The sequence below is a fragment of the Dipodomys merriami genome, unplaced genomic scaffold (assembly GCF_024711535.1).
Source record: "Dipodomys merriami isolate MVZ:Mamm:240054 unplaced genomic scaffold, mDipMer1.0.p SCAF_192, whole genome shotgun sequence".
NCBI lineage: Eukaryota > Metazoa > Chordata > Mammalia > Rodentia > Heteromyidae > Dipodomys > Dipodomys merriami.
In genome coordinates this window covers 467,546-491,163 of record NW_027203293.1, presented here as the reverse complement: position 1 = coordinate 491,163, position 23,618 = coordinate 467,546, and the positions used below count along the sequence as shown (strand labels likewise).

The window sequence follows — 23,618 nt, the reverse complement described above, 5'->3', positions numbered from 1 at the left end:
AGAAATCTTTTCATTTCTTTTTTTTTTGGGGGGGGGTAGGGGCGAGGGCAGGGTCTAGTCGTGGGGCCTGAACTCTGGGCCTGGGCGCTGTCCCTCAGCTCTTCAGCTCAAGGCTAGCGCTACCACTTGAGCCACAGCGCCACTTCCGGCTTTTTTTCTTTTTGCTTATGTGGTGCTGAGGAATGGAACCCAAGGCCTCAGGCATGCAAGGCAAGCGCTCTACCACTGAGCCACCTTCCCAGCCCAAATCTTTTCATTTCTTAACCATGTGTATAATCTACCTTAAGAGACTGAAACCAATAGATTATGGTTGCTCTAATTTTACTTTTTAATTATATTTTCCAGCTTAATTCTCCTGAGAATCCTTGGGAAAGTGTTTGCAAAATTTGTAAAATTTAGCTGGGCACTGGTGGCTCATACCTGTAATCCTAGCTACTCAGGAGGCTGAGATCTGAGGATTGCGGTTCAAAGCCAGCCCAGGCAGAAAAGTCCATGAGATTCTTTTTTTTTTTTTTTTTGGGCCGGTCGTGGGGCCTGAACTCTGGGCCTGGGTGCTGTCCCTCAGCTCTTCAGCTCAAGGCTAGCACTCTACCACTTGAGCCACAGCGCCACTTCCGGCTTTTTTCTTTTTGCTTATGTGGTGCTGAGGAATTGAACCCAGGGCCTCATGCATGCAAGGCAAGCGCTCTACCACTGAGCCACCTTCCCAGCCCTCCATGAGATTCTTATTGCCAATAAATTGCTCAGAAAAAGCTAGAAGTGACACTGTGGTTTATGCGGTAAAGCAGTAGCCTTGAGTACACAGAGGCTCAGGGACAGCACCCAGGCCCTGAGTTCAAGCCCCAGAACTGGCAAAAAAAAAAAAAAAAAAAAAGGTAGAATTTTTCTGAAGAGATGGAATAGCAATAGTTGGCTCTCCTGGTCTTTGTGCTTGCTGGTATTAGAAGCCTGCGGGGCATGATCGTAGATGGTAACTCTCAGTGTTTCCTTTCCCATCTGGCATCACCACCATTTCATCATCTTCCCTGCCTTCGCCTTCCTGGGGTAGAAAAGAGCAGTAATGGAGCCAACAAATTCATCACAACCAGATACCAAAGGATGATGGAAGATGTGTATATGAAAAGCTTTATTTAAGCTGGTGGCTCACGCCTATAATCTTACCTACTCAGAAGGCTGAGATCTGAGGATCCAGGTTCAAAGCCAGCCTGGGAAGAAAAGTCCCTGGGAGACTCCTATTAACCACTCAAAAAAAAAAAAAAAACCCTCAAGTGGCACTATGGCTCAAATGGTAGAGTGCTAGCCTTGAGCACAAAGAGGCTCAAGGACAGCGCTCAGGCCCTAAGTTCAAGTCCCACAACCGACAAAAGAAAAGAAAGAAAGAAAGAAAAGAAAGGAAGGAAGGAAGGAAGAAAGGAAAGAAAGAGAAGAAAGAGAAAGAAAGAGAAAGAGAGAGGAAGAAAGAAAGAAAGAAAGAGAGAGAGAGAGAAAGGAAGGAAGAAAAGGAAGGAAGGAAGGAGAGGGAGGGAGGGAGAGAGGGAGGGAAGACAGAGCTCTATATAAGAAAATATAGTTGGGGCTGGGAAGGTGGCTCAGTGGTAGAGCGCTTTCCTTGCATGCATGAGGCCCTGGGTTCCATTCCTCAGCACCACATAAGCAAAAAGAAAAAAAGGCAGGAAGTGGCGCTGTGGCTCAAGTGGTAGAGCGCTAGCCTTGAGCTGAAGAGCTGAGGGACAGCGCCCAGGCCCAGAGTTCAGGCCCCACGACTGGAGCCCCCTCCCCCCAAAAAAAGAAAAAATAGTTGTGCAGTGGGTGTGTGTGCTTTATACAATGATTGACTACCTACTAAAAGAATAAATTGATTCATGCTAACCACTGTGATCACCTTCTAATATCTACACAACAAATTAACAGACTCAGACTGACTATAATGTCCCTGAAGGCCTATTTCTTTTCTCAAGGTAATGTTTGGTAACTTTCTGCAAATATTTTTATGTTTTTATTTGTTTGTTTATTGTGCTAGTACTAGGGTTGGAACTCAGGGCCTAAGCAGTGTCCTTGAGTATTTTTGCTCTACCACTTGAGCCACAGCTCTACTCCTGGCTTTTTGAGTGGTTAATTGGAAATAGGACTTTCCTGCCTAGGCTAGCTTTGAACCACCATCCTTATCAGATTGGAGCTTCCTGAGCAGCTTGGGTGACAGGTGCGAGCCACTTGCTGTTTGCAAAGGCAGATTTGGAAGCCAGAGTAGCACTTCCTTCAGTGTTTGGATAATAAGACACAGCAGCATCCATTCACTTTGTTTTGGGGTTTTTTTTGGGGGGGGGGGCGCGGTTGTTTATTTGTTTGTTGTCGGTCGTGGGGCCAGGGCGCTTTCTTTTTGCTTATGTGGTGCTGAGGAATCGAACCCAGGGCCTCAGGCATGCAAGGCATGCAAGGCAAGCGCTCTACCACTGAACTACCTTCCCAGCCCCCTCATCCATTCACTTTGTGCCACCTGCTCCTCTTGTAAGTTTTCACCTTCCGGGTTTCTATTAGCATGCGCATGTTGCTAAGCAACGGGCCGAGGCTGGGCTCCTTAGCACAAGTGTGCCTGTCTGCTGCTTCTCCTGCTCCAGGAGGCTCAGCTGTACCAAAGGTGCTTTAGATGGTTGCTTTCTCTGGTCCTCTTCTTTCTTTTCCGGAACCGCTCCCAATTAGGACATATATTGACACTTTAATTCGGGACAGAGATTGACAATTTAATAACCCCTCTGTCCGTCCCCCCACCACGCCCCCATTTATTTGCAAGACACATGAAGCTGTGCTCATTGCAAATCATAAACCGTCTCTTAGGAGCTTCTTTTTCTTTAACTTTTAATTAAAAAAAAAAAATCGCAGGCTCAAACGAGCAGCTGTTTCCGTATGAAATTGCTGCGACTTCAGAAACACACACACTCTTGTCATCAAGAAATGCCTGGGAAACGGTACAAGAGGAAGGTAGGGGAGGAACTGCAGTGCATTGCTTATTTGCTTATTTTGTCACGTTCGACCACATTCTGCTAGAAGAAGGCAGTGGACGAGATGCTGGCAAGATGGAGGTGTCCTCCAGGCAGGATTCGCCTTGTGGGGGTCTTCGGGTCCCCCGTGGGGCGCTGCATGGCCTCCTGTGGTCCAGCCTGCGCCCCCCTCTGGGAGCCCTGCTCCGTCTCCTTGGGCGCTGCCTGCAGGCGACTCCTGGACCCGGGAAGGACCCGTGGCCATCCCATAAAGAGCTCCCCTTCTCTTCTGGCACAGAGACCTTTGAGTTTTCTCTGGAGTGAGCCCCAGGAGTGTCCAAGCCACAGGCCATTTCCAAAAGCCCGGGTGTGCTCCTTCTGTTTCCCCGCAGGGTTGACACTGCACCAACTAAACATCTGTGCAGCAGAGTCGCTGCTCTACACACACACACACACACACACACGAACCCCAGGCAGCTGCGAGCCAACAAAGTCCTCCAGGCCTTGTACACCTGCTGCGCTGAAGTGTGGATTTGTCGATATTAAGCCTTTTCCTGGAAGATCCTTTTGTTCAGAGGAAGTAAGTTCTTCCTAATGACAGCATCCTTGTTAGATTTAAGGTCCATATTTTAATTTGTTTGTCTATGTGTTTATGAACTTATTTATTTATTTATTGGTCGGCTGTGGAGCCTGGGCACTGTCCTTGAGACTCTTTGCACTCAAGGCTAGCACTCAACCACTTGAGCCACAGCACCACTTTCAGTTTTTGAGTGGTTAATTGGACATAAGAGTCTCATGGGGACTTTTCTGCCCAGGCTGGCTTTGAACCAGAGTCCTCAGATCTCAGCCTCTTCAGTAGCTAGGATTACAGGAGTGAGCCACTGGCTCCCAGCATTTTTCTATTTTTGTTTGTATGCATTGTGCAAATCTTTATGGGTATCCACTAAGGTGGAAAACTCACCCAGAATGTGAGTGACACTGAAGGACAGGATGTGCACACCAGCAGAATAAAAGGAAGAGAAGGAGAACGCCAGCTAGCAAGGCACTATTTTCCCCTGCCCCCCCTCAGTCCCCTCCCTCTTTGGCCTTCTCCCTCTCCCCCTCCCCTTCCCCCTCCCTCTCCTTCTTCCAGGTGTACTTTTCTGCTTTGCCATATTCTCCCTGTTTCAACGGATTGAAACCTCTGGAAACAAATCTTTTCAAGATAAAGCTTTTCTCCATGGAGTCTTTTGTCACATCAACAAAAGCTGGCAAATACAGAATATTGGTACCAGGAGTGGGGTTGTTGTTGTGTCTGTCCTCTGTGGTATGGATCGGATGCCTTTGGAACTGGATTTCGAGAGGAATTTGGGAACATGTGGGGATGTGGACTGGGGAAGTCCTGGGCTGCAAGCCAAGCTCCATGATCCGGGAAGATGGCTCAGAAGATCAAAATGCTAGCAGGCAATAGACTCTACTCGTAGACTCTGCTCATGAGATTTCAGATGGAATGGAGACTATCCGGAATTACACTGAGGCATTCATTGACGGAAAGAACTTGTTTGTATTTTCTCCTTGTGCCGTGGCATGGTTATTGTGGCTGCTTTTAGCCAGTCTTATAGTGAGAATTGGGAGCAAAAAGCATAGAAGAATGGTTTGAATAACTTCTAGTGTGCCCAGAAAAAACAGCCCGTGTAAAGTTGGGGCTAAGAAAAGTATGGCTGCTCAGAAGATTAGGGTCTTTAAAAAGCAGCCATCATGGGCTGGTGGCATGGCTCAGTTGGTAGAGTGTTAGCCAATGGGTGAGAGCATCAGACACTGAGTTCAAGTCCTGATTTCCGACTCAACAAAAAGAAAGACAAGAAAAAACAACCCTCAACATAGCATCCAGACAAAAGAAAAGATGCCCTCAGGGAATTTTAGGAATTGGCTGAACCCCAACCATGGCAGGCTTAAGGGTGGAACTATATAGTTATTTCAAACACTTTGCTTTGAAAAGAGAATGCTAAAATTTTAATATATTACAATATGTACTTTAAAGTGTATTTTATTTTGGTGTACTATAATGGCTTCTTAAAATATAAGCTTATGGTAATAAATCTCTCATTGATTTATAAGTAAAGATCATTTCTTTTGGGTTTTTTTGGTTTTGTTTTGGTGGTTTTTTTTTTTTTCTTCTGGTGGTCATGAGGCTTGAACTCTGGGCCTGGGCGCTGTTTCTGAGCTTTTCAGCTAAAGGTGAGTACTCTACTACTCTACTACTTGAGCCATAACGCCATGTCTGGTTTTCTGGTGGTTAATTAGAGATAAGAGTTTCACGGACTTTCCTGCCTAGGCCGGCTTTGAACCGTGATCCTCAGATCTCAGCCTCCTGAGTAGTTAGGATTACAGATGTGAGCCACAGGCACCCAGCCTCTTTTAATTTTTACATTGTGCCAGGCACTATTCTGAAGTCTAGAGACAAAGTAATAAACAACAACAAAAGAAAAGAAAAGAGAATGCCCAATACTGGGGCACTCTGCTGACAGAACTGTGGAAGGGAAGATTTCCCAGCATTCAACCATGCAGGCATTCAGAAGCCACTGCAGTGGTCTCCCCACAAGGAATCCTCACTGCTGCTGGAGCTGGCAGCAAGACCTTGGGGCTGTCCACAAGATGCTGGTCTTGCAGACGTGCAGAATGAAAGTCAGAGTCCTGGAAGCTTCCACCCAGATTTCAAAAGAAGGCCGGGAGGCCAGGCAGTATGTGGCAGCGTCAGGGCTCATGCAGAGAGCCCCTAAGAGGGAATGAGTGAAGATGTGAGGGTGAAATCTAGGCTACAATTGAGTCCCCAAGAAGATGGAGGGGCCAGCAAGGTAGAACATCTGCTAAATGAGTAGAACCATCAGGCAGAGTCCATGTGTACTGTAAACGGCAAGGCCAGTACTCAAGGCTGCTCAAGCTTTTTGGAACTCATGTCACAATTTGTCTGGAGTGCTAGACACAGAGCCTCAGGATTTACTGCTTGCCCTGCTGTGTTTTGCTCTTAATTGGTTCTATTATTCCCTTCTGTGCCTAATTCCTTCCTTTTTTATTTTTTATTATTATCTTTAAGTAGTTGTACAAAGAAGTTCCCATTCTACAAAACAGTATATGAATACAAGGTGTCTGATAACATTGTCACCCATCGCTCCTAACCTCATTCCTTCCTTGAGAAACAGGAATGTGTTTTGTGTGCCACTGTGTGATGGAAGGAAGTAACTTGTTTTTTTGTTTTTACAAGGGCTCAGAGCTAAGAGTTTATCATCTTGAATCTTAGAGGAGACTTTGAACTTAGGCTTTTGAATGGTGTTGGAGTTTGAAGACCACCAGACTCAGAGATGAACTGAGTGGATTTTACATGATGAGTTTAGCAGGAGTCACCTGGGGAATGGAATGGTATCTTTTAGGAACTATGTCTAGGTGTCAAGCTGACCAGGGACCTATTTGTCAAGATGAATCTGATCCCCTTGATTGGATTGAGCAAAGCCTAGGAGATTAGTAAAGCAAACCTCTGGATGTATCTACGAGGATGTTCCTAGAGAAGATTAACTGAAATGGGAAGACTCACCCTGAATTCAGATAAGACAATTCCACAATTCCATAGACTGGGAGCTGAGTGTGTGTGTGTGTGTGTGTGTGTGTGTGTGTGTGTGTGTGTGTGTGTGTTTATTGTGTCTGTCTCTTTCCTCTCTCTCTCCCTCTCTCTCCCTCCCTGTCTTTCCCCTCTCTCTGTCTTTCTCTCCTCTCTCTTTTTCCTCCCTACCTCCCAGCTGTCATGAGGTACTGAAATCTCTTAAGTTAAAACTGCTTTCAGTTGTTCTGCTCAGGTCTTTTGTCACAGCAACTAGAGACTAACACAGGGGCTAAAAATCTTTGGTTTACAATGAGAAAATAAATCACACAAAGTGTTCAAATTTCTTAACTTGCAGAAAAATCACATCCTGCTTTTTATAAATTCTCTACCACATCTCAATATTTTCCCCTGTTTTTCTTAAATTGCAAACTGCGTGGCCACCTCTTTATGCTACAGATATTTACAAAAACATATGGGCTGTGCAAGAGGGATTCCAGCTTCTCTCAAAGAAATAAAAAAAATCTGGCAATCCAAGCTCTCCTCCCAGTCTGCTTCCAAATTTACTAATATGAGCAGTTCTAAGCTCTATCTTCTGTTGTCATACCTGGTTTTTCCCTCCACGCTCTTGTTACCTATATTCGACGAAAGTTTATGTCATGGTATGACCTCTGACATTTTAAGTCGTAAGTCACAATTCTGGGTGGATATTTCAGAGGTTGGTAGAATTTCTGGAAGCCATTTCTATGCTGTGTGGTTATTATAATTAAATCAGTCATGTAAATGATAGCAAATTATGCAAGTATATACAATTAAATACCAACTAAATATAATATACCCCAACTCAACTTCTCTTTATTTAGATTTTAGAAATGCTTGTAGCCACTTCAGGGCCACCCAATCCCAGATGGCAAATGACACAGAGAAAATCAAAGATCTACATAGAGAGAGATTGTAGGCCCAACTTCCTGGCAAGTGCAAAGCCTCCAGTTCAACTCCCAGAATCACCAATAAAAAGTTGTTTGTTGGGATGGGAAGATGGCTCAGTGGTAGAGTGCTTGCCTTGCATGCATGAGACCCTAGGTTCGATTCCTCAGCACTACATAAGCAGAAAAAGCTAGAAGTGGTGCTATGACTCAAGTGGTAAAGCGTTAGCCTTGAGCTAAAGAGTTGGGAGACAGCACTCAGGCCCAGGGTTTAAGCCCCATGACCAACAACAAAAAAAGTTGTTTACCTGTCATTACAGGTGGCTCACACCTGTAATCCTACCAACTCAGGAGCCTGAGATTTGAGGACTGCAATTTAAAGCCAGCTAGGGCAGGAAAGCCTATGAGACTGTTATCTCCATTTAACCACCAAAAAGCCAGAAGTGGAGCTGTGGCTCAAGCAAAAAAGCTCAGGGAGGGTTAGGAAGGTGGCTCAGTGGTAGAGCGCTTGCCTTGCATGCATGAGGCCCTGGGCTTGATTCCTCAGCACCACATAAGCAGAAAATGCTGGAAGTGGCATTGTGGCTCAAGTGGTAGAGTGCTAGCCTTGAGCTGAAGTGTTGAGGGACAGTGCCCAGGCCCAGAGTTCAGGCCCCGTGACTCACAAAAAAAAAAATGCTCAGGGACACTGACTGCCTAGACACTGAGTTCAAACCCCAGGACCAGCACACACACACACACACACACACACACACACACACACACACACACACACAAACACACACACACACACACACACACGAAAAGACAGATTTGCATGTGTCAGCAGCCTGGGCAAGTGGCTTTAAGTGGCATCATAATGCCACACTATTGTGTTCAGCCCCTGCAGTGCTCCCAGAACATTGTACTATATTCAGACCAATATCTAGACTGCTATTAAGTAATAAAAAAATTGAGAAATAATACACTGGAAAGGGAAACTTAAACCTTTCTTTTTCTTTTTCTGCTAGCCTCCTACCATAAACCAAACCTCCTTCAGATTCTCTCAAGAAGTTATATATCCCTATGGGGAAAAATTTGAAGAAATCTAAAGCCAGGGGTTGGTGGTTTACGCCTGTAATCCTAGCTACTCAGAAGGCTGAGATCTGAGGATCGTGATTCAAAGCCAGCCTGGGCAGGAAAGTCCATGAAACTCTTATCTCCAATAAGCCACTAGAAAACCGGAAGTGGAGCTGCGGCTCAAAGTGGTAGAACGCTGGACAAAGAAAAAAGAAAGAAGAAGGAAAAAAAGAAAAGAAACGTTTTGGGAGACTCCATCTCCAATTAATCAGCAAAAAGCTAGACTGGAGGTATAACTCAAGTAATAAGAGCCCTCGCTTGAGCTAGCAAGTCAAGCAAGCTGTTACTGGTCCAGATAAATAAATAAAGTGTGGGATAGTTTGCAGACTATCTTTTGAGAGTTTATGGATTGAAATTCCTTGGCATCTTGTCTTGCTTACTTGGGGCAGACCTTCGCCTGGCTGTGTCACAGGTGAGCCAGCTGCTCTAGAACCCTCCAACAGGACCTTGAACTCTTCTGTCCCAGTAGGTAGTAAAGTAAGGAGACTGGGCCTAAGCAATATACTTTGTCCTTATAGCCAGCTTGGTGCCTTGCTGCATAGAGGGGACTTTCCACACAGCTCTGAAAAACTCTAGAGGTAATAAAGGACATTCTTTGGATTAGAAATGTGTCCTGAGTTCAGCTCCAGGAAAGTCTTGCTTTCCCTAGATAATTGGCCCTTGATTTCCCCTGATTGTTTCCCTAGATTTATTTAACACTTTTATTAGGTTTAAGTGTCCTCATTTGGTTTGCTTTGCTTATGCATAAGACCTTTGTTTAGGTTTAATTCCTCATACCTTATGTGGTTTTGGCCTCTGTAAGCTTTGTGCTAGCTGTTTCGGGGCTGGTGGTCTTTGAGACAAGAGTCCACCTGCCATCACTGACTTTCCAAAAAAAAAAAGACTCCCAATTTAGGCTCTTAACAAAGTGGCTTCTCTGTTTTCTCATGGCTAAATTCCTCTCCAACAGTAGTCTGGGAGTTCTTCTGGGAGCCAGTGCTTGCAGAGAAAGAGCAGAGGGTTCACAAGGGGAACTGTCACTTTAACACCTGTCACGCTGTCATGGGCAAACCCAAAGTCACAAAATGGGGACTAGATCTCATGTAGTGGTGGGAGGAGTTACAATGCCACATTGCATAGGACAGAGATACAGGGAGGACCCATTCCCCACACTGGAATGTTTTCAACCTGGCCCAATGAATGTTCTGGATGCCATCTCTGTTCTCTAGAGGGAATACAGAGAAGCTGCCTGTGTGAGTAGTAAGATTGTTCTAGTGATATTTGATCCAAAATGTCAATGAGAAATAAAGATGAGAAAACAAGTAAGGAGCTTACTCTGGTGGCACATGCCTATAATCTCTCAATACTTAGGAAGCTGAGGCTTTTCATTCCGTCTGGCATTAATATTTGTTAATATTTGTTTTTGCAAGAGGGCAGCAACAACTACAAGCCAGTTGTTTGGCGGCTTTCCATTCAGCCATTTAATGAACCCATTTCCTTCCCATGGCTCCTGCTACAGTTACAGTTTCCTCAGCCTTTAATGGACAGCAGAATCCACAGAGGACTTTTAAATGTTGGACTTTGATGTGAGTGTGATGAGGTACACCTGCAGTGTTAAGCTTCTGGCAAGGCTGAGACAGGAGGATTGCTTGGGCCCAGGTGTAAAGGACCAGCATGAAGGATATAAGGCCTCAACTCTTAAAAAAAAGGGCTGGGAATGTGGCCCAGTGGTAGAGTGCTTGAAGCCTGGGGTTTGACTTCTCAGTACCATAAAAAAAGAAAAAGCTTAGCCGGGCCCCGGTGGCTCACACCTGTAATCCTAGCTACTCAGGAGGCTGAGATCTGAGGATCACAGTTCAAAGCCAGCCCAGGCAGGAAAGTCCCTGAGACTCTTATCTCCAATAAACTACTAGAAAACGGGAAGTGACACTGTGGCTCAAGCAGTAGAGCGCACGCCTTGAGCTGAAGAGCTGAGGGACAGCGCCCAAGCCCAGAGTTCAAGCCCTGAGACTGACAAAAAATAAAAATAATAAATAAGTAAGCTGACCATTCTGATTCAATAGCTGTAGAGCTCAGTATTAATAAGCTTTCCAACACTATAACGAAGACTAGAGACTATTAACATAAAGAGAAAAGTTTTGCTGAGCTTTGACAAGCACCAGTGGCTCAAGCTTGTAATTCTAGCTACTGAGGAGGCTGACATCTGAGAATTGAGGTTCGAAGCCGGCATGGACAGGAAAGACCATGAGCCTCTTATCTTTAGTTAACATCGAAAAGCTGGAAGTAAAGCTGTGGCTCAAGTGATAGAATGCTAACCCTTAACCCAGAAGTTCAAGGACAGTTCCCAGGCCCTGTGGAGGAGAGGGGGAAAGAGAAAAAGAGAGGAGAGAGGGGAGAGGGGAAGGGAAGAGGGATGAAGGGAGAGGGGGAGGGAGAGGCTTTATTCTGTCACTTGGCCTGACCTCTTAAAGATTTCCACTAACTCTCAACAGCGCCCTCTTGGGGAAGACTTTAACATGTGGATGTTTGTAAGACACGTTGTCCAAATTACAAGAAGTATGGTACCATAGCTCAGTATTTGTAAAATGGAATTTATTTAAATGAAGGGCTAATACATTCATATGATTCAAAAAAAGATATAGAATGAAAAGTCTCTTTCTGGGGGTGTTTCTAGTTTCCTTACAGATATTTTCTCTCTATGTTTTTCTAGAAACATTCTCTGCCCAGACTTGCACATTAGCTCTGTATGAACTGGATTTGTTTGTTTTTAAGAAATGCTAATGTCGGGGCTGGGAAGGTGGCTCAGTGGTGGAGTGCTTGCCTTGCATGCATGAGGCCCTGGGTTTGATTCCTCAGCACCACATAAGCAAAAAGAAAAAAGCCGGAAGTGGTGCTGTGGCTCAACTGGTAGAGCTCTAGCCTTGAGCTGAAGAGCTGAGGGACAGCGCCCAGGCCCAGAGTTCAGGCCCCACGACCGGACCCAAAAAAAAAAAGAAAAGAAAAGAAAAAAAAGAAATGCTAATGTCAAGTGTTTGAGGCTCACATTTGTAATCCTAACTACTCAGGAGGCTGAGATCTGAGGATTTCCATTCAAAACCATCCCACGCAGAAAAGTCCCTGAGACTCTTATCTCCAATTAACCACAAATTGTGGGTGGGAAGGAGAGATTCAGGTGGCGGGGTGCTTGCTTTGAGCAAAAAAATCTAAAGGAGAGTGTCCTGGTTCTGAGGACTGGCACCAAAAAAATTTTTTTAATGGAAATACTACCCTGTGTTAGGAAATTGAGTCATACATGAGACCCTATGTAGTCTAGACCCTCTGTAGTCTCAAAATATCAAACAAACAACAACAACAAAAATCTTCCTTTGGTGCTGGGAAGGTGGCTCAGTGGTAGAGAGCTTGCCTTGCATGCATGAGGCCCTGGGTTCGATTCCTCAGCACCACATAAGCAAAAAGAAAAAAGCCAGAAGTGGCTCTGTGGCTCAAGTGGTAGAGCACTAGCCTTGAGCTGAAGAGCTGAGACAGCGCCCAGGACCAGAGTTCAGGCCCCACAACTGGACCCCCCCCCAAAAATCTTCCTTTGTCCTTCATTCTTATGAATGCATACTTTAATATGCAAAACGCATCTAACTATGCCATACTATGATTTATGCAAATAGCCCTCTGCTGACAAACAGTAATTTTTGATATTTTGCTCTCAGAGACTATACTTCAAAGAATAACTTTGTTGTTGTTGGTCAGTCATGGGGCTTGAACTCTGGGCCTGGGCACTGTCCTCAGTTTTTGAACTCAAGGCAAGTGCTCTACCACTGAGCCACAGCACCACTTCTGGTTTTCTGGTGGTTAACTGGAGATAAGAGTCTCACAGATGTTCATGCCTGGGCTGGCTTTGAACCTCAATCCTCAGAGCTCAGCCTCCTGTAGTTAGGATTACAGGCATGAGCCACTGGTGCCTGGCTCAGAGAATAACTTTTGATGAATGTCCATTCATTTGCAGTTGTCTCTGCAGAACTTCCCCTAAGTGCTGGGCCAATGGGTAAGCACTCGTGACAGTTCTGCCCTCTGTGGGAGGTGGGGATGGTGGTGGGGGTGTTACCTACTTATAACATCCTAGCCCAAGGCTAGGCAACTTGTTTCCTTGCAGCCTCCATGATAGAGTAACAGCAAAATGTCTTATCTTTTGTTGTTGATAGGTGTGAAATGGTGTCAGGTGTGATTTTAATCTGTAGCTCTCACTTTATGAGTGAAGCTAAGTATTTTTTTTTAATTTTTTATTTTTTGGGTCGGGTCATGGGGCCTGAACTCTGGGCCTGGGCGCTGTCCCTCCGCTCTTCAGCTCAAGGCTAGCGCTCTACCACTTGAGCCACAGCACCACTTCTGGCTTTTTTTGCTTATGTGGTACTGAGGAATCGAACCCAGGGCCTCATGCATGCAAGGCAAGTGCTTTACCACTGAGCCATCTTCCCAGCCCAAGCTAAGTATTTTTTCATGCATTCATTGATTATTTCTGATTATACTCTGCTATTTTCTGTCATTTCCTTATTGATCTGAAGCATCAGGAGACAGTACATCAATCTCTCATATTCCTGTGTGGTTGGGACCTCTGAGCAAAGGACATAGTGGATTAACAAACAACCTTGAAATTTACTGTGTATTGCCAAAGAGATCTAGAGGTGGACCTGCTCAGAAAGCCCTCAGGCCTACACATGGTATCTCGGGAGATTGGTTTACATTCCTGGGTGAGAGGAAACGTCCCTACTGGAGGAGGAGGTGCTGATATTCGAGCAGCCTAATTCCATCTCAGGGTCTCCTGACTCTGGGCCTCCTGTAGCATAGACCACTGCATGCTATCCTGTCACCCTTGAGGGATTGGATATGGGAACCACAAAAAGTTGCTCTGGCTACTGGATCTGCATAGTGAATCAGTAATTTATAATGAAAATAATTCAATTATAATTAATCACTAGAATATATGGTTCCTCAGACCAAAACTTACTTGTCCATCTAATTATTTACTTTTTCCAAATTCAGTGATTGTTACTGAAGAGAACAAGAGAGGCCCTCAGCACACCAGGCCCTCTGAGGAAGGTTTATTGTTTACTGTATCAGCTAATGTCTGCTGTGTCATACTGGGGAGAAAGGAAACCCTTGAGACACCTTAAAACACCTTACTCGTGTGTGATCATGTCTTTAAAAAAAATTGTTGGGCACCAGTGGCTTCTGCCTCTTCTAATCCTAGCTACTCAGGAGACTGAGATCTGAGGATAACAGTTCAAAGCCAGACCAAGCAGATAAATCTAAGAGTCTTATCTCCAATTCACCAGCAAAATGGTAGAACTGGAGCTGTGGCTCAAGTAGCAGAACACCAGCCTTGAGCAAAAAAGCCAAATGGGCTTGTGAGGTCTTGAGTTCACGCCTCAGTACTGATATAAATAAATGAATAAATGAACACAGTCATGCTTTTCTCTGGTTAACTGCCTCCCCCACCAGCCCAGAGATGATAATGAAAGCTACCCTTCCTCCCCAGCTAACCTCTGCTGCTGCCACTCACTCCAGTCCTGCTCTGCTACAAGGCAGAACAGGGCAGGCCATACATTGCCTAGCCAATTTTGAGGCTTAGTCACTTTAACTTTTAATAGATGCCAGCAGTTACTGTCATGCTGAGACTATGACAGCCACCGAGCCATGTTCCACCTGACAAAACCCATGACTGCCAATTCCATGCCAGTTTAGATAATGGGAGAGATGGGTGGGGGAGGCTTGGGAAGGATGGCCCACTGGGAGCATGGTGTACTGGGAACCACCATCAAGGCTGGAGTTTGCTTAGCTTCTGATGTTACTCTCACCATCTGTTGATACCTATTGCTCACCTCAGTAAGGCAGGCAAAGGAGTATTCATTTTTCTTTAATTCTGTGCATAGAAATTTTCCTCTTCAACTGACCAGGATCCCCCTCTTTGCTAGGTTAAATATTCATTGGGTAAGTTTGGTATGACAAATTGGTACTTCTTAAAGAAAATTCCCAAGTTAAAACACTAAAAAAGCCATGCACTGGTGGCTCAAGCCTGTAATCCTAGCTACTCAGGAGGTTGAGATCTGAGGATTGTGATTCTAGCCCAGGCAGGAAAGTCTGAAACACTTACCTCCAACTAACCACCAGAAAACTGGAAGTGGCGCTGTGTTTCAAGGTGGAAGAGCACTAGCTTTGAGCAAAAAAAGTTGCAGGACAGTGCCCAGGCTGAGTTCAAGCCCACACACAACTGACAAAGAAAATAAATAAATTACATGCACACACACATATTCAAGCCTATAAAAAATATATATATATGTCCTATATATAGGTTTGCATATATATGTGCTTGAATACATACATACAAATATATATTATACATATATATACATATATATATTCTTTTGAATAAATGTCCAGAAAACATCTACGTTCTCTGTAAGTTAGGGAATTGGGTTACTTAGCTTTATTATTGCTTTGACCAAAATAGCTTGGTACAACAATTTAAAAAGAAGAAAGGTTGATTTTGGCTCAGGGTTCCAGAGGTTCAATCTGTGGTTGGCTGGTTCCATTGCTGTGGGTCCACGGCCAGGCTGAGCATCATGGGATAGGGAGAAACATGTTGTGAAGCAAAGCCCTCACCTCATGGAGGCTAGGAAGCAGGGCTATCCAAGGTCTGTGCTGCCCAGGACAGTTTAAGGTAGGCCCAGTGACTTGCTTTCCCAGGTAGTCCCACATTCTAAAATCTCTACCATCTCCCCAAATAGCATCCCAGCTAGGGCCCACATTGTCAACACAAGACATTTCAGATTCAAACCATACAGGAAAGGTAGATTATGTACTACCATAGAGACTGCACCACCCTGTGTGCTACACGAGGCCACGGGCAAGATTAATTTGATGTTAAACTAGGGCCTAACTGCTTCCTTAACATGAGGAAAGTCATCAAGTACATTTCTGGTATATAAGTGGTAGATAGTCACGGCTGAATGATTTCTAGTATAGTACTATTATTTAAATTGCTGTATAGTCAGGCACAGTAGCTCATACTTGCAATCTCAGCTACTTGAGGGGTAGAGATTGGAAGGATGGCAAGTCAAGGCCAGCCAAGCAACACCAATGATCTGGGTGTGCTGGCATATGTCTACAATCCTCATTACCCAGAAGGCAGAGGAAGAATCAGTCTGAAGCCAGTTCCAGCACAAGCTGGAAAATAACAAAAGCAAAAAGGATGGGGATGGGAGGCAAAAACTGGGAGAGAGAAAAAGAGAGGGGGAGTGGGTGACATTGTCCAAAAAGAAATGTACTATTTACCTAACTTATGTAACTGTAATCCCTCTGTACATCACCTTTATAATTTTTTAAAAGCAAAAAGACTAGAGGTGTAGTAGACTCTACTTCAAACTCCTGTACTATCTATCTATCTATCTATCTATCTATCTATCTATCTATCTATCTTTAAGCAAATGCATTGTAATAACAAAGAAACATGTTTATATTATGACATTTTGTGGGCCATGGTTGCCTGTACACGTGCTGTTCTCTTAAACATACTTAAACATAGGCTTTACCCCAACTACTGACATCTAACAGTTGTTAAGTTTACCAGTCTCAGTCCTCATCTTTCTGAGCCAATTTGTAGCAGGAGCAGAAAGCCCTAAGGACCTGCCTCCTCCTTCCTAAACTACTTATTCCTGACCTCCGGCAGGTCTTCCCTTGGTTCTCTTACCTCAGAGTTTGATCTTAATCACTTTTCCTGATTCCTCATCACTCTGACTGGTCTATGTTGGAAGGTCTTTTTTTTTTTTTTTTTTTTAAATCAGTTATGAGGCTTGAACTCAGGGCCTGTGTGCTGTCCTTGAGTTCTTTGTGCTCAAGGCTAGTGCTCTAACACTTGAGCCACAGCTTTACTTCATTTTCTGGTGGTTAATTGGAGATAGAGCCTCATGGCTTTCCTGCCCAGGCTGGCTTTGGCATTGAATCATAATCCTCAGATCTCAGCCTCCTGAGAAGCTTACAGGCATGAGCCACCAGTCCCTAGCTTGGAAGGCCTTTTATGGCTTCTAATGTCACCTTGAGATTACCCCCACATCTGTATTGGGTTCTCCAACTTATTCACCTCCACTGTCCTCTAGACACAAACCCCAATTGCCTACCAATTCATTTGAATAAAGAATCACAGTGAACCAAACCTGAATTCCCATCTTCCCATCTGAGCCTTTCTTCCAGATGCTTGGGATAAAATACTTGGCACCATTCTTCAATCATTTTCACCTTTCATCTAACCCAATGGTACATCTACCTACAACCATTTCTACTATCGCTGTCACCTCTCACCTGAAAATACTGATGCTTTTTACCTTGTTACCCAGCAGTAAAGACATCTGCTGAAAAACTAAGTCAGATGGTAAAACTTCTACTCAAAGCCCTTCCATGGTTTTCCTGCATGATGGTCTTTCTCTATGCAATCATACTTTTCAATCTCCATTCTTTTCTTCTGCTTTCTTATGTCAAGGACAATCTAGATGATGTGTTATCTTGGTCTGAATATCTGCCCCAATATCACAGTCTACTACACTTTCACATCTGTATTAAAACAGCAGCATGTTACAAAAGCTTTCCTTCCCTGACAACACTGTGAAAGTCCTTTTTCCATTCAATTGTTCATACAGGCAACAAAGGCCAAGGCCAACACACAGTTCATTAGAAACATACCTGTATCAAACAGCATCACTAAGATAAAATGACAGGATGCCTCTCACATGTACGTATACATTGCCTTTTACTCTTATCAAAATGCGTTAATCTGACTCTAGCAATAAACAGAAACAGATTAAGTCCTCAGCTGGGTGCTGGTGGCTCACCCCTGTAATCCTAGCTACTCAGGAGGCTGAGATCTGAGGATTGCAGTTTGAAGCCAGTTTGGGTGGAAGTGTCTGTGAGACTCCACCCCCACCCCCACCCCACCCCCGGACTGTGGGGCTTGAACTCTGGGCCTGGGCGCTGTCCCTCAGCTCTCAGCTCAAGGCTAGCACTCTACCACTTGAGCCACAGCGCCACTTACAGTTTTCTGAGTGTTTTATTGGAGATGGAGTCTCAGGGACTTTCCTGCCAGGGCTTGGATCCGTGATCCTCACATCTCAGCCTCCTGAGTAACTAGGATTACAGGCATCAGCCACCAGCACCCAGCTGTGAAACTTTTTTTTTTTTGGGGGGGGTCCGGTCGTGGGGCCTGAACTCTGGGGCCTGGGCGCTGTCCCTCAGCTCTTCAGCTCAAGGCTAGCACTCTACCACAAGCCACAGCACCACTTCCGGCTTTTTAAAAATTCTTTTTGCTTATGTGGTGCTGAGGAATCGAACCCAGGGCCTCATGCATGCAAGGCAAGTGCTCTACCACTGAGCCACCTTCCCAGCTGTGAAACTCTTATTTCCAATAACTACTCAGAAAAAAACCAGAATCCCCGTTCAAGCCCCAGGGCCAAAACAAAAACAAAAACAAACACCCTAAATAAAGCTACTCTTTGGACAACTACTTGGGATCTATGGGGTGTTGTGTTTATCAGTATAAAAGTAATGTAGAGGGGTTACAATTAACATGGCAGGTTGGACTTCTCTTTGGATGTCATGCTAGGTTATATAGTTTTACCATTTTCCATGGTTAGCCACTTCTGAAACAGACTACAACGTTGTGCTGGGTACACAAACCTGGATAGTGAAAGGGTACAGCCATAAATAGCACTGCAGACAACTAGGCAAACAGAGACGTATCTATAGTTTCACAACAAAGCCTGAGTGATTCCTATTTGCTTTCAGACTTCTCTAAGACTAGGTTCCAGCTTATCAGTTACCCCCAAGGTCCTAGTTTTGACAGCAATTGTTGCCTAAATTCCCTTCCCCTAAGCCTTGTTTCCTCCCACATCAGACAGGGTATTTTCCCTTTGCTTGCTAGATAGGCCCTCTACTGTGGCACTTTACCTTTATTTTGAAAAGCAAAATAGGTTATTGTATTTTCACTTTGTCCAGAGCTGTTATGTGATTTGACTGCTGGGAACAGAGGTTATGTCCCACATACCTGGGCTTGAGATTGGGTTTTGCTTTTTGGCTGAGCAGGCCTTGAATCACTGTCTTTTCAATCTTTGCCTCCTGAGCATTGCAAGATTAAGCCAGTGCATTCAAGCACCTTCGTTTTAGCTAGTTAAAATGGGTGAGCCAGTAGCTGGATTTGCTTTTGGTCACTAGGGGGCACCACTAATCTGATTAGTATCTGCCTTAAGTTTGAGAATATCAAACTTATCATGTAACTGGGCAAATTAGGTTACTTTATCAAAAATGTATTTTATTTTAGACTTTGTTTTCCTGACAAGTTAAATGTCAGGGGAGGTTTTCCAAATTTTTTCATATGAACATGAACTTTAGGTTCACTGTTGGGTTATAACCAAATTAAAAAATCTCTATTCAAGCATGCAAGACATTTTCTTACATAGATCACAGTATACTGCCTTAGGTATATCAAAACTCTGCGTTTCCATATTCATGTATTTTTTAGACAATATAAAGTTCTTGGGCCTATTGGCTATCCTATCCACTCACTTTCCTGATGCAGGAACTGGAAAGACTCCAAAAAAAGGGAACCCTATGGTTACTTCAGGCCTAAATTGTTACACCCTGTTTATGCAGAGAAGCCAGATACACATCAGTATGGCCATATCCCAACAACTGACAAACTTAGGCCACATCCCATGAATATTCGTTTGATCTCTTCCCAACCACTTACCAACCCTTGTCCTAGTTACCAAAGAGTTTGACATTCCAAGACACTTTTTACTACTTATATTAAAATAAGCTCAGACAATACTTTGCTTTCAACTAGGTTAGTCTCTTTTATTCTTTTGGCAATCTTGTCCAGGGTTATCTACTTCCACTGAAGGTGATGAAATATACAAGGCTCCACTTCAAATGTTGGCACTGGTGTGAGCATGGGCATTCCAGTGACCTTGAGTTACTTTATACTGTAACTCAATTGAATCTTGACTTTTACATTCCAGTCTCTTAAGTAGTTTTTCCACTGTAGAAGTTAGCTGAAGACAGTCCCATTCTTTTTAGTAGGAGTGGAATACCAGCCTCTAGCTCTTCCAGGAACACTACAGGATGGATTGTGTTTAAACATTAAACCAAGAGGCATTCTCTTGAGTTCAAATGCACTTTATTTTTAGACAATCTACATGACATGTTTTTTTTTTCTTAAAAAACAATGTCTCCACTCCAAATAGACCATGGTCAAAAGAAATGAAGAGTTCCAGATGACATCAGTCCCATTTGTCTTAAGTCCTGGTGTTGTGTGGATGACAAGCAGCAGCCAGTTATGGTAACAGGTGATAGATCCAAAATAATTGCCCAATTTGTTACTGCAAGAAGAAAAACTACATTAACACTTTTTCCCAATTAGATTATTTAACTTTCCTACTATATGGATGGGATGTATTCCCCAATTCAATCTGGGCTGCCACAAAGACAGACAGAAAGCGCAGGGATTGTTTTCTTTTGCATCCTAGTGCAAACCTAAAGAACCACAGCAAACTGTTCAAGGTCTATCAGTGGATGCAGAACAACATTACTACCAAACCAAACAGATGCAGCCTCATTCCTGTTCAGTGTTGTACCAATGAAGACCTCAAATCCTGAATGACTTAACAACTGTAAGCAGGGCTCTTGTACTTCCCCAATTCTTGTCTACTGTTGCTTCTAATTTTGTTCAGTATGGGTTTTTCTTCTACCTAATTTGTATGGGAAGCCTCCAAAAGCTAGGACAATCAATGCCTTTGTTTCTGTACAGCCCAAGGCACTTCCTTATGTAAGAGCAGACATTCATGTATTTATTTTTAGTAAACTCAATTTAGTAAGACAATTCCTCTATTTTTCAATGCAGCAGTCAGCTCTTGCTACTTACTAGAAGCCAACAATATTCTAGGACTTTCAATGATCAGTAACCCAAAAGTGAAAGAGAATGATACTCATATGTGGCAGTATGCAAGTAAGGTCATTAGCTACAGTTCAAATTATTATACAATGCTGACCTGATAGCCAGGTCAGCACTTTGTGCTTTATACTATCTACATCCAGTTTCCTGTAGATAACCAAGACTTCTAAGCCTTTTTATAACAAAGAATCTTGGATGTGAAATACAATCCTCTTCAAATTCCCCCCAGACAAAAAACATTCCAACTCTTCCTGGTGACAGGACACAAACATCCTCATACTTACACATTTTTCCATTTCTAAACCATCCTTAAAGAAAATCATAAATGGGGTCACACCATCCTCACGGTAGTCCAGGAGAGCAACCATGCCATCTGGATTCATGTTTTCACCAATAAAAAACTTGGGAAACAAACACATAAAATTAGACTAATTAGACCATTAAATGTATATAGCACAAACTACAGTGTGTGATTCAGACCACCATAAAACCAAACTTCAGGTAAAGCTCTGATGGCTAGAGCAATGCTCATGACTCACAAACATCAGTTTCTCACATCATTATCACCCAGGAACTCTTTTAACCTTCCTAGAAACTTTTTTCTCAATCCCACAGGTAAGAATTCCAAGCCTACTAACACAGTAAACCAATGCAAACAGAAGCTTGACAGTGATAATGAAAATCATAAGGAACGGATCTCAGGGCCAAGAGATGATTAAAAATTTAGAAGTCACTGAAAGATTTCCTAAGGAAGAGAACTAATGAGCTCAGGTATATCAGAACCAGTGGCTTACACACCAGAACTGTAAAGTTGGAACACTCAGGTTAAGACAAGAATCCAGAAGCCAGTAAGGGCAAGCCATTTTAGCAAGGCAAAATGTGGTCTGAAAGGTCATTCCTACACCACCGACTGCTTCTATGAAACTTGCTATTTAAATAGCTAAAGCCAAGACTTGAAGATTAAAGAAATCTTGTTTTGCAATTAAATTTGTACAATCCTATGATGCAAATATTCCAAGTATTTACCTGGTAGTTATTGAAATTAGCAAGGATGTGCTTGATTTGCTCTGCAGCTCCTGTCATAAAAGGCTTTACTCTTTCAGGTTTCTGTTCTTCAAGTTTGCCTTTAAGTCTAAAACAGTCATAAAAAACAAAAACAAGTCACTAAAGTATGGCTTTAGCACAATCAATTTTTAAGAATTCAACTAAAAAATTCTGCAATCAGGAAAAAGTGAACTTGCTGTGAGCAAAATAACATGGAACAATATAAAGACACTACTGTGATGGAGCTTGCCTAGCAAGTATGAGCTTAAATCCCAGCACCCAAAAGTTTACAACTTCCTGCAAACTTGACTTTAAAGTACCACTGTTGGGTGAAAAATCAGAGCACACTCTAATAATTAATGAACTGAAAGGCAATCATCCTTGTCTATCAGCTCATCAGTAAAAAGGCACTTTTCACAGTCAATCCCTAAATCCCAAAACCCTGGGAATAAGCTGAACTTTGTGACATCACTTACGATTTCATGTAATCTTTGATGTACTTTTTGTAGGCTTCCTTTGTGAAACTGGTCTCCTGCAAGTGATGGTTCATGACAATGTCCACACCAGTGACTACTGTGCTTTCTGTACCTTCGCCCTCGGGGCCTTCAGCGGAGGCATTTCCACCAATGAGCGAGTCATCAATGTTACCCTCTGTCCTACTGACCATCTGCATCAACAGATTCGTTGCAAGGGATAAAAGTGAGATCAAATCTCCAAAATGCCTTCCATGTTACTGGTCTACACTTTTCTTTAAAAAAAAAAAAAAAACAAAAACACTTCATCTCCCCATTCTTAGTTATGGTTGGAAAAAAAAATACCAAGGCACTGTGTCGAGGGGGGAAAAAAAAAAACACAATGTAACCCGATCAGGAGTAATCACTGATCGGAAATACAAGGGCGGCGTCAGTACCCACTGAGTGACAGCTGTCTCCAGCCGACCGGCCCGAGTTAGGAGTGAACCCGGCACACAGCGCAGGGCCGGGCTCGCTCCCACTAGACTCCTGGTCCCGGAAGGAGGATGGGCGCCCAAGCGGCGGATCTATTTCCAGGCTCAGCTCCGCCTCCACTTTTCTAGAAAACCCCGAGAACGGAAAAGAGCGTCTCCTCCGCCAGGAGGCGGCGGGGAGGATTGCACCACCTGGGGGCGGGGGAGCGGCGGAAACCCGAGCCGCGCCGGCCTGCCCCGCCGGCCTGCCCGCCCTGCCCCGGCCCGGCCCGGCCTCCCCCCGCGCGGCGGCCCGGCCGCGCACTCACTCACCTTGCCCTCCACCTCCAGGCACAGCCCGCCCGCGATCTCCCGGATCTTGTAGATGTCGGAGAACAGCTCATCGTCTGGTCGGGAGCAAACAGCACCGGGAGTCGTCTGTCACTCAGGGCCGGCGCCAGAGGCCCGGGGCCGGCCCCGCCATTTCTCGCGCCGGAGAGGCGCGCACGGCGCACGACCTGGCCCCTGGCACCGGAGACCCGGGCGCCCCTTCTCCCAGGCACCGACTCCCCCTCCCTGTCCCCCGGAAAAGGCCGTCGCCCGGCGTGCCCGGCGTCTCCCGCCCGACCCCGCGTTCCCGGCCCAGCCGGGCGGCGGCGGAGTCCGCCCGTCCGGCCCCCGCCCGCACCCCAGTGCCGCATGTACTAGTAATGGGCATGGTAGAGCAGTCACAACTCACGGCTGATGAGGTCCCGGTAGATGATCATGATGGCGGCTAGAGGGAGACGGCGGCGGCGCTGGCTTCAGCGGGAGCTCGGAGCGAGCGCGGAGCAGCCGGAGCGGCGCTGGGGGGGAGGGGGGAGCGGGCGGAAGAGACCGGCGAGGCTGCTGCTCCACCTCATATAGAGGGCACGTCCCTGACGTCACCGCCCGCGGCGCCTCCGGAAACGCCGTGAGCGGTGACGTGGCACGTAGAGTCGCGTGGGGGCGTGGCCACGGCGCGCGGGGGTGGGGGGGGGAACGGAGAGGACGGAGCATCCGGGAACTTGGTCCCGAGACTGAAAAGTGCATCTCCACTGCGCTGGGCGGCTGG

General features: G+C 44.8%; 1 protein-coding gene and 1 non-coding gene across 2 annotated transcripts; both read right to left on the bottom strand.

Moving 5' to 3' along the window:
• Positions 1 to 19,760: 19,760 nt before the first annotated feature.
• Positions 19,761 to 23,404, bottom strand: Tpt1 (tumor protein, translationally-controlled 1). Its single transcript, XM_070028439.1, has 6 exons — positions 23,265 to 23,404; positions 22,859 to 22,932; positions 22,077 to 22,267; positions 21,583 to 21,688; positions 20,841 to 20,957; positions 19,761 to 19,984 (listed from the first exon to the last, which is right to left on the bottom strand). Exons 1-6 carry the CDS (start codon positions 23,290 to 23,292, stop codon positions 19,982 to 19,984), a joined length of 519 nt encoding a protein of 172 aa, XP_069884540.1. The 5' UTR covers positions 23,293 to 23,404; the 3' UTR covers positions 19,761 to 19,981.
• LOC138831341 (small nucleolar RNA SNORA31) lies at positions 20,054 to 20,183 on the bottom strand. The gene has a single exon (XR_011373254.1). It is a non-coding gene; the product is annotated as a small nucleolar RNA SNORA31 (small nucleolar RNA).
• Positions 23,405 to 23,618: the final 214 nt, after the last annotated feature.